The sequence below is a fragment of the Orycteropus afer genome, unplaced genomic scaffold (genome assembly GCF_000298275.1).
Source record: "Orycteropus afer afer isolate SDZICR_OR568_19922 unplaced genomic scaffold, OryAfe1.0 scaffold00130, whole genome shotgun sequence".
NCBI lineage: Eukaryota > Metazoa > Chordata > Mammalia > Tubulidentata > Orycteropodidae > Orycteropus > Orycteropus afer.
The window spans coordinates 4,691,459-4,702,167 of NW_006921717.1; the positions used below are offsets into that span (position 1 = coordinate 4,691,459).

At 55.2% G+C, this 10,709-nt stretch overlaps 1 protein-coding gene across 1 annotated transcript in view; it reads right to left on the reverse strand.

The window, feature by feature from the left end:
• Positions 1 to 8,230, reverse strand: part of LOC103200478 (solute carrier family 22 member 11-like) — an 18,952-nt gene extending 10,722 nt beyond the window's left edge. Inside the window, exons 1-5 of the mRNA XM_007944983.1 lie at positions 7,838 to 8,230; positions 6,097 to 6,200; positions 3,643 to 3,797; positions 3,400 to 3,568; positions 1,492 to 1,615 (exon numbers count right to left, since the gene is read on the reverse strand). Coding sequence (XP_007943174.1) covers positions 1,492 to 1,615; positions 3,400 to 3,568; positions 3,643 to 3,797; positions 6,097 to 6,200; positions 7,838 to 8,230 — 945 coding nt within the window. The remainder of the gene's footprint in view (positions 1 to 1,491; positions 1,616 to 3,399; positions 3,569 to 3,642; positions 3,798 to 6,096; positions 6,201 to 7,837) is intronic.
• Positions 8,231 to 10,709: the final 2,479 nt, after the last annotated feature.

Below are 10,709 nucleotides of genomic sequence, written 5' to 3' on the forward strand. Positions count from 1 at the left end.
ATGTCCTTGGCAGGTACCACACCCTCCAAGGCTGGCAACAGGGCACCGCCACTCGGGCCCTGCTAGTGCTTCACTGCTCCCCAAGTGCCCATCCAGCCTTCTCCTGGGCCACTGGAGCCCTGCCTTCTGTCTCTGGACTCTCCTCACACTGAGCTCAGCTCAGGCCTGACCACTCCAGCTGGAGCGGAAACTGTCCCTGGAAGCTTTCCCACCCTCCTGCCCCAGTGACCCATGTGCCCTCTGACCACTGGCACCAGCTTCCTCAAAATAACTACCTTCATATAAGCATGTCCTGCTCCCCCCAATACATTGAGAAGCCCCTTGAGGTAAGTGTGCAACACATGTGGGTGGAGACAATCAGTAACACAGGTGGGGATTGAAGTGGTGGTAGTGGTGGAGGCGGTGCTGGATGACAATGATGGTGGTGAAGGTGATGGTAATAGTGGTAGGGGTGTGTTGATGTGTTTTGTAGAGGTGTTGGTGTTGATGATGAGGGTGTGCTGGTGGTGGTGATGAGAGATGATGGGATGATGGTACTGGTGGAGGTGATGATGGTAATGATGGTGGTGATGGTAGTGAATGTGATGGTGACAGCAGTGGTGTTGGTGTTGATGGTGTTTTATAGAAATGCTGACGGTGATATTTGTGGTGTTGATGGTGGTTGTGTTCATGATGATGGTGATGATGGTGGTGGTGTTGATGGTGATGGTGTTGGTGTTGATGGTGATGGTGGTGTTGATGGTGATGGTGTTGGTGTTGATGGTGATGAGGGTGGTGGTGTTGATGGTGATGGTGTTGATGGTGATGATGGTGGTGGTGTTGATGGTGATGGTGGTGTTAATGGTGATATTGGTGGTGTTGATGGTGGTGGTGTTCATGATGATGGTGATGATGGTGATGGTGTTGGTGTTGATGGTGATGGTGGTGTTGATGGTGATGGTGATATTGGTGGTGTTGATGGTGGTGGTAGTAATTATGGTGGTGATGGTGTTAAAGGTGATGATGATAGAATGGTTATGGTGATAAGATAATATGGTAATTATCACCACGTGACGGCAAGTTTGGTGATAGTGACAGTGGTGTTGGTGATGAGGATAAAGGTGATTGAGGTGAGTGCTGGTGGGGATGGTGACAATGACGGTGGTGACAGCAGTGAGTATGGTAGTGGTGGGGTAGGGATGGTTATAATGCTGTGGCTGCTAGTGTTGCATTGGTGGTATCATTGATGGTGGTGATGGTGATGGTGTATGTGTAGGGATGATGAGAGTGGTGGAGATGGTAGGACAGGAGTGAGGGAGATGGTGCTGGTGGTGCCAAGGAAGGTACTGACGGTGGTGGTGGTGTTTTGTAGAGATGTTGGTGATGATGTTGGTGGTGGTATTGGTGGTGTTGATGGAGGTGGTGGTGGAGTAGGTGAGAATCTAGGTTAGTAATGCATGTCACTTCCTGGGTCAAGTTCAACATTCTGGGTCATACACGGCAGCGTCTCACCTCTATGGTCAGTGTCTTTTGGGCTTCCTTGTGGCCATTGATCCTGGCCACCTTTTTGAGTTGCTGAAGCCCTTTTTCTGGTTTGCCCATGGTAATCAGCCACCGGGCGGATTCTGGCAGCCACCTGGTAAAGAAGCAGGTGCTTGGCTGGGTCTTGGGGTGCTTCATACACACTGTGAGCTCCTCCCACATGAGGGAGGTGGGGAGGCGGTGGTGGGCAGCAGACCCTTCAGCCACAGTGGGAGCAAAGAGAAGGCAGGCATCTGCCCTGCTGCACTGCTGATGCCGGGCTGGGAGGCTGGCAGTCCCCGACGGCTGTGGAATAGAGATGAGCCCCAATACCTGGCCACCCTCTTCTTCCCCATGCCATCCCCATAGGCTTCCCTGGCTGCCAGGAGCCTGCCCATCTGAGCTGTTCATCCAGCCAGGACATCAGGCTGCCTGGCCCTGGGGGTTCCTAGAGCTAGTCACCCCTCCAGTGATTCTGGGGCCATTTCTGTGAGGGAAAAGTTATAGTGGTGACTTTTTAAAAAGAAGTGCATTTAAAACATCTCCAGTCAGAACTGAGCGGCTTTATAAAACCCATTTGCTTCTTCCTAGCTTCTCCGGGGGGCAGATGAGCAAGGGGAGGCTCCCAGAGTTTGCTCAGCCCATATGGGCTCAGCTGCATTTGCAGGGAAGCTGAGAAGAGCTTACAGAGGTAGTTTGACATGGTGGTTAAAAACAAACAAAAAACTGCATCTGGCTTCAAAACCTGCCTCTAGCTCTCACTAGCTGTGTGACTATGGGCAAGTTATTTACCCCCTCTGGGCCTCATATGAAAATGGTAGTCATGATGATAATATGGGGGAGCTCTGATGGCATAGTGCCTAAGGCACTTGATTGCTAACCAGAAGGCTGGCGGTTCAAACCCACCAGCCACTCCTCGGAAGGAAGATTGGGCAATCTACTTCTGTAGTGATACTGCCTTGGAAACCCAAGGAGGGGTTGCTATGAGTCGGATCCAACTCAATGGCAGTGAGTTTGGGCTTTTTGGTTATAATAATACCTTCTTCAGAAAATGTGTTAATATACACCGGGTGCTATGAACAACAGCACCCAGTAGGCACCCAATAATTGTGATCAAGTTGCCTCGTAGGCGTAACAATGGCACATCTCCCTCCATGCCTGCTGATTCTGTTTCTACAGCATAGCTTCACGTGGCATGGCCTTCTCGTCTGTGCTTATCGATGCATCCCCGACGCCTAAAACCCCATCTGGCAATAGCCTGAGCTCAGCGAGTATTTGGGAATGAACGAATGAGCCCTCGTTATCCTGTCTGCCCCCACAGAGGCCTCCTCTGGCCCAGGCCGACTCAGCTCTGCCTCGCAGACACAAGGTCACTTACGGGGACCTTCATTTGTTTTTGGTTCCCTGTGTGTCTTCCTCTAGTCCCCATCCAAGCAGGTATTTCCATACATCACCATCTGAGCCAGTTAGGGCCCATCCTGGCTGGATAGGAGCCCCAGGCCCCTGGCTGCCATGCCTGCCCCAGAACTCTGCAGAACTCTGAATTCCAAGGACTATCTCCCAGGAGCTCTAAGGCATTTGACTGCTAACCAGAATGTCAGCAGTTCAAACCCACCAGCTGCTCTGCAGAAGGAAGATGGGCAACCTACTTCCATAAAGATGTACCACCTGGGAAACCCAATGGGTGTCTCTCTGAGTTGGTGGCAGTGGGCTTGTTTTTTTCTTTTTGAGTCTCCCAGTGAGGCCATGCTCATGCCATCCCCCTATGTGATGTGATTCCCAGTGTCTCAGCCCCACGGCCATCAGGACCGTGGGAGTGAGGGGGCAGCCTCCCACCCTGATCCCCTCCCGTTCTGTGATGCCCACCCCAAGGGGAAAGGCGCCAGGCCCTGTACCAACCAGGTAGTCAGGAAGAAGGCAAAGAAGGGCACAGACATGGTGAGCTGGAGCATCCGCCAGTCCCGGAGCACAAAGGCCAGGCCACCCAGGGCCATCTGGCCCACACTGTAGGAGCATCCCAGTATCGTCATGGTGACAGTCCTCCTGGGGGTCGTGGTCCACTCCACCACTGAAAGGCGCATGCAGGTGAGCCCCCCCCTGCGCCCCTCCCCCCCGGCCGCAGCAGGTGAGGGACCCACTCACTGAGGTTCCCGGAGGTCAAGACGATGCCGGCCAGTGCAAACGCGCTCATGAACCGAAGGCCACAGTAGATGGCGAAACTCGGGGCAAAGACGGTGCCGGTGCCAGTCACAGCCACCTGCACGCAGCACCAGCTCAGCATTGGCATGCGCCCAAACCTGCGGCGGGAGACAAAGCTGGAGAGGTGAGGTGACCGCCTTCTGAGAGGTCCCCAGAGCCGGGGGGCTTGGTGGAGGCCCTGTGCAGGCTGGGGGCACCTCAGGACACGTTCAACAGCACAGCCTCCTGGGCACTGACAATGGCTGTGAAAGGCATCAGACACAGTCCCAGCCCGGCCCTTCTGGCTGGGCCTTGGGATGTGACATCACCTCTCTGAGCTTCAATTTCCCCATCTGCGAAACGGGGACATTCATCACGCCTCATCGGGTGGTCCACCAAAAAGCAAAGGACGCAAAGACACTGGGCCCAGAGGCAGGGTAGTGAGGGGGCTGGACACCCCTGACCTTGGGTCAGTCCTATGGGCGGTGACCAGCAATGCCAAGTAGAGCCCCAAGCTTAGCCTGGCCCCCGGACAGGCCAGGTCCATGCCGTGCTGCTGCAGCCTCCAGCCAAAAAAAAAAAAAAAAACCAGAACAAATTCACTGCAGTGGAGTAGGTCCCAAATCCTGAAAGCATTTAGAGCAGCAGCGGTGCCTGCCAGGGGCTCTGGTGGTGCAGGGATTAAGAGAGCTGGGCTGCCAAGGAGAAGGTTAAGTGGCTGGAACCACCGGTTGGAACCGGTGGTTCTGAGAAAGGTGTGGCAGTCTGTATCCATAAAGATTTAGGACGGATTAACAGGTTTAAGGCCCTAGGGGGATGGCCTCATGCCTCAGGCAGTCACCTGCCACACCCAAGGCTGGCAGTTCAAACCCACCAGCTGCTCCTGCCAGGCCATCTCTTTCTAGGAGCTCTGGTGGTGTAGTGCCTAAAGCATTGACTGCTAATCAGAAGGCTGGGGGTTCAAACCCAGCAGCCACTCCTCAGAAGGAAGGTTGGGCAATGTACTTCTGTAGTGATACTGTCTCGGAAACCCAAGGAGGGGTCGCTATGAGTAGGATCCGACTCAATGGCAGTGTGTTAACATGTTTAATTCTCAAGCCCCTTCTGGGCAGAGTTACGCTAGGATGCTGGGGCAGAAGAAGAAACCTGGAGTCTCCAGGCAGGGATTCGCTGGTGGCCATCCATCCATGCATTCAACAAAGTGTTTAATAAATGTCTACAAGGGACCAGAGACTGTAGGGTGGGGCTCCAGCAAGAAGTGGCTGTGGGCGGGCCTTCCGGGTGGGGGACGGCCACCACTGAGGTTCTGGGGTGGAGGGAGGAGGGGAAAGAGGAGGAGAGGTGTGTGTATGTTTGTGTATGTGTGTGTGTGTGTGTGTGTGTGTACCCCAGAGGAGGCCAGGGTGGCTGGGCAGAAGCAGCCAAGCGTGATGGAGAAGGCAGCCCACAGGTGGGGCAGGTACAGGAACTACTTTCAACTGGGTGCTCTCGGCACCCTGCCCCTCAGGTGCAGGACCATAGGATCCACTGAGCAGCTCCGAGAGGCACGGGCTTGTGCTGAGTGGGTATGGGGTGTGTTGGAGGAAAAGCCTGTGTGAATGCAGGGCCTGAGGGAAGAGGAACCTGGGGGCAGGAGGATTTAATTGTTGCACTGGGGTTGGGAAGGAGCTGTTTTCGGGGAGGGAGAGACTAGCGGGGAGGGTCTGGGGTAGTAGTCTGAAGGTGGGGGGTGGGGTGCTGATGACTGGATACTGACTCACAGGGGAGGGTCTGGGGTAGTAGTCTGAAGGTGGGGGGTGGGGTGCTGATGACTGGATACTGACTCACAGCGCCCTTACAGGACAGAGTAGAACTGCCCCAGCGGGTTTCCAAGGCTGTAGATCCTTACGGAAGTAGACTGCCTCATCTTTCTCCCTTGGAGCACCTGGAGGGATCGAACCACCAACCTTTTGGCTAGCAGCCGAGTGCTTACCCACAGTGCCACCACAGGGGAGACGCTTAGAGGACAGAGTCTAAGTCGATGGTGGTGACACACTGTGGGTGGCCATGGCCTGGTGACTGTGAGGAGGTGATGATGTCATTATGTGTAGAAATTGCCGAATGGTGGGTATTTAGTGTGTGTATTTTCATCGAAAATAAAATTGAAAATAGCAGCAGCGGGAGGTCTGTCTGCTGTGCCCTGGGGCCCTGGACTGGTGGTAAACGGTGGGTGCTCAGGGAAGACCGGCACGGAGGGGGAGTATGTGGAGGGCAGAGGAGGCGTGGCCTCCGGCCTGTTCCACACAGGACACGGGGCATCCGCGCAGGAGGTCCTTGGAGTCACAGGGGTGACCAGTGCACTCACTCCCAGGGCCCGTGGCCACCGGACTCGTCTGCATCTGTGTCCAGAACGTAGGTGGGCGGGGCGGGGCCACTCACCGGTCAGAGAGGAGCCCCCACACGGTGGATCCCAGCATAATCCCAACCATGTAGATGGACTGGCCCAGAGGCTGCAGATGCTGGGAATGGCATACCAGGTCCCACTGGAAGAGAGACGCGCACTGCAGCTTAGGAGGCGGGAGAGCTGGCCAGGAACACCTGGTCGGCCAGGGCCCTGGGGGTCCGACCACTGACAGTGGGGCCCCAGATTCCTAGCACCGGGCCATGAGGCAGGGGGGGGGGTCTGCTGACAGCAGGGCCTCGACTGACAGACAGCCCAACTAGTCCAGCTGGCAGAGATGCGGCACGGCCTTGCGTGTGACAGTGCGTGACAGCCGCTCATGCTCACTGGGCAGACACGCGGGGGGCGGACTCCCAGGAGCACGAAGGCGTCGGAGGAGCAGAGAGGTTAGGGGAACAAATTCTTCGTAACAAGAAGCTTGGCAGGCAGCGAGGGGGAGTGGCAGGTGATGGGGGTCAGTGGCAGACACTGGCGAACAGTAGCTGGCAGTGATGGGGAGCGGTTGGTGATGGCGGGTAGTGGTGGCCATTGGTGGCAGTGGGCGGGGTGGAGGGCAGTAGGGTACAGTAGTGGGCACTGGCCGGCAGTGGTTAAACCACAGAGTTTGAATTTTAACTCTGTTGATGACCAGCTGGGTGAACTGGCTGTCATTGCATCTCAATGAGCTTCAGCTTTCTCACTCAGAAAACAGGGGCCAAAAAACCGCTTCTCACGGGCCTGTGAGGGTGAGTGGAGGGACTGGCACATTCACCATGAATTTCCAGGGCGTCTGGCCAGTGCCTGACCACCTGGCCCCCAGGTCAGTCCTCTGAGCCCTGCCAGTTCATTGTTCTAGTCCTGCCCTGTCACCTTTTCCAACCATCCCCTGTCACAGGGCCACTGCAGTAGCCTCAGGCCGACCCCCTTACGTCTTCAGGACATTCTCCGCCCAGCAAAGGGGCCCTGTCAAAACACATAGCATTCCCATCCCTTGCTGCCCTGAAGGGGCATTTTCCTTTGGCCCTCCCACCTCCCACCACCTCAACCATGGGCTTTGACCATCTGCACCCCAGACATGCGTGTCCTCCTTCAGCTGCCCAGCCACGCTCCTCCGTGGCCCCTTTGTCCTGGCTGGGCACAATCCCATCTTCATGTGCCAGCCACCTTCCTCCCTCAGCCAGACCCTAAGGGACCCTCTAAGCCGCACCCTCTGCCTCCTCCATTCCAGGGAATGTTACCATCCTGCGCCTGATCCTGTGCCTCGAGGCAGGAAAATTGAGCAAAGGGAATCCTGGCTACTCCAAGCTGAGCACCTACCTGGACTGAGTCAGATTCCATTATGTTAGCTGTGTGTCCCAGGGCAAGTTATGTAACCTCTCTGTGCTTCCAGACATAACAGTCCCCACCTCATAAGACTGTGATGAGATTGTGACCATAGGGCAGGTATTTGAAACAATGTCTGGTATGCCAAAGGGACCAGACGAGGCTCCCCTTTGCTGTTATTACTGGTTTAGAGTTGACGGAGCCTGAATCTACCATTAGGAAGTAAACTCTTTGAATGCTCCCTGTTCATCCCTTGTAACCCCAGCCCCAGAGCCGACCTGGAGGAGGTAGGGAGGCAGTGACATATTAGCGGTCGCGGAGCCTATGGGACCCCTCTCCAGTGTTGGGGTGTCATTCTGAGGGTGGAAGGGGGCGATGGTGCACTTTGTGGGGTGAGGGTGGGGAAGGGGTGCTTACCTGGCTTATGACGGTGGACGTGAAAGTGCTATGGTTGTAAACCCAGCCGTCCAGGCATGGCTCCGTGGCGACCTCGCTCCAGTTGGCGGCCGTGGCGTTGGGGTCCAGGAGCTGCCACTGTGGGTGGCGGAAGCGGAGACACTGGTGGGGCTTCTGTCGGGGGCCGGGTGGGATGGAGACGGTCAGCAGGGACTTGAGGGAGAGGTTTGCGGGCACCTGGGAGCCGTTGTCCAGCGTGGGGGCCCAGCAGCGGTGGCCCAGGCTGGCGGCCGAGAAGTTCTCCAGAAGCAGGTTGGGGGGCACCAGGAGGGAGGGGAGTAGCAGGATGAAGACCTGCAAGATCTGGAAGCGCCCCCTGTCCCCCGCCATCTTCAAGAGCTCTGCGAACGCCATCGACAGGACTGCTGGCTCCCACGGACAGGTGAGCGCCCAGCCTGCAGCTTGGAGTCACCTGTGTCTGCAGGATGCTGGGCCACCAAGACTTCCGCCCTGGCTTGTCCGGCTAGCACTGTGTTGGGATCAGAGCCCGATAACTGGTGGAGTCAGTCTTCAAATGCCGCTGGGGCTTGGAGAAAACTCCTCCCATAGCTGTTTCCAGGCCTGTCATCTTAGATGTCCAGGTGCTGGGGTGGGGGTGGGGTAAATCCAGGAAACAAAGGTCAAAGGGCCCCATGGCCTGGCTGCTTGAGCTGCTGGCGCTCCAAGGCCCAGGGCTGTGCAGTGGGAGGGCCGGCTCTGGGTTTTCCAGCAGCCAGGCCACAGGATCAAGTCGACTGTCTTAATAAGACACAATGTGATGTTACTGAATTACAGTTGTGGAAGGAGTAACAATTTAGCCATTGGCTCCTTGAAAATGTAGTTAAAATTTAATCTCAGAGTGGGCTCCTGGTGTGGGCGCCACAGGCAGGCTGCACTTCTAGGAGTCAAGGCTTTGGACCCACTGGCTGATCTCATTCTTTAATCTTTAGACCTTTAGCACTTTTCTGGGGCCTTTTAAATCAAGAAACCATTGGCTTAACCTTGACCCACGGAGTCTACAAACCCAAGGGCTGGTGGTTCGAGCCTATCCAGGAAAAAGGCATGGTGACATGCTTCCAAAGGTCTAAACCCAAGCCCATCGCCGTGCGTCTGACCCCACGTGTTACACAGCAGGACTTCTCCAGGCGTTGGCTTGGAGGCAGTTGGTGTTGCAATGGTTCCAGACTCACTGAAGCACCGAACTTGGTAAGAGAAAGAAGGAAGAGGCGTGGGAAGTGGAACTTCAATTCTTCGGTGGTTTCTTTGCTGGTTGTTACCTGTTAAAGGCTGAAAGTTGAGAGATGGGGCACTGTGGGGGTGGGGGTGGGGGAGCCAGGCCGGTTATACAAGATGAGGGCCAGGGGGTCGGGGTCTTCCGGCTCAAGTGAGCCCCGGGGCCCAAGGCCAGGGGTGTGTGAACGGGAGAGAGTCGAGGTGTGGAGAAGAAAAGATGAGACTGGGATTTTGAAAAAGGGCTCTACCACAAGCTCGACTCTCCAGCTTGAACAAGGGAGAGAGGGCTCATGGAAGAGGCAGAGGAGGGAGGGAGGGAGCTCCATTGCTACAGCCCGTGCTGTGGGCCAGCAGCGCCTCGGCCCTGGACTGCCTCCTGGTGACACGCGGGAAGGACTCAGGCATCCATTTATGCCGTCTCTTCCCTAGCTAACCCCTGGTGAAGATCCAGCACCAACAGAAAAAGAAAGAAAGAAACCGCCGTGGAGCATAGTTTCTGCTTTGACCACGTAGGTCTCCGTCCGTCAAAACCGACCTGACGGCCTCTGGTGAACTGGTCAACGCCTGCACACGCTCACCGGGGCCGCGGGGCAACACTGGCCACGTGTTTCAGTCAAACTCTGAGGACCCGCTGAAGGGCATGCTGCATCAAGTTGGTGGTTTTGTTTCTGATTTTCCATTTTGCCACTTTAAGGAGGGGACCGTCATGCTGTTTTTAAATCACACATTTACGCACGAGGGGGATGATGATGGTGATGGTTGTTTTCATCTCACGTGCTCAGTGTGATGAACTTGCTTTGATCGAGAATCCGCTAATTCATGATCTGGGAGCTTGCGGCAGGGACAGAGCTGGGGTTTACCTCTGAACCGGATGTGATAAGCCATCTTGGAAACGGATATTTTAGAAAAATAAGTAAGTGTCCTGTGTTTACCTGCGTGTACTATAGACATGGAATGCTTCTCCTATGTAATGTTGTAAAACAAACCCACATGTGTGATGGGAATGAATGTTGGGTATCACAGAGGGTGTGTAACTCCGTCTTCAGCCAGTACTTGGTGAAAAAAGACAATACTGCCATGGAGTCAGTTACGACTCCCACTGGATTTCCAAGGCAGTAAATCTTTAATGGAAGTAGATTGCCCCATCTTCCTTCCTCAAAGCAGCTGGTAGGATTTGAACCACTGACCTTCTGGTTAGCAGCCAAATGCCTTGTCCAATACACCACCAGAGCTACTTAAATACTGGACTGCCTATGCTAAAAGGGGAAATGGGATTTGCTTGAAAGAAACACAGGCTGTTTGTTGCAATCAAGTAGCGCTGTATATAGGAAGCCTGGTGGTGCAGTGGTTAAAGTCCTAGGCTGCTAACTGAAAGGTTGCTGGTTTGAAGTCACCAGCTGCTAAACAGGGGAAAGATAGGGCAGTCAGTCTGCTTCTGTAAAGACCCACAGCCTTGGAAACCCTGCGGTGCAGTTCCACTCTGTCCTCTAGGGGCGCTGTGAGTCGGAATTGACTTGATGGCAGTGGGTGTGGTTTGGGCTTTGCTTCCATAAGGATTGACAACCTTGGAGACCCTGTGGGCAGTTCCACTGTGTCCTCTAGGGGCGCTGTGGGTCAGAAT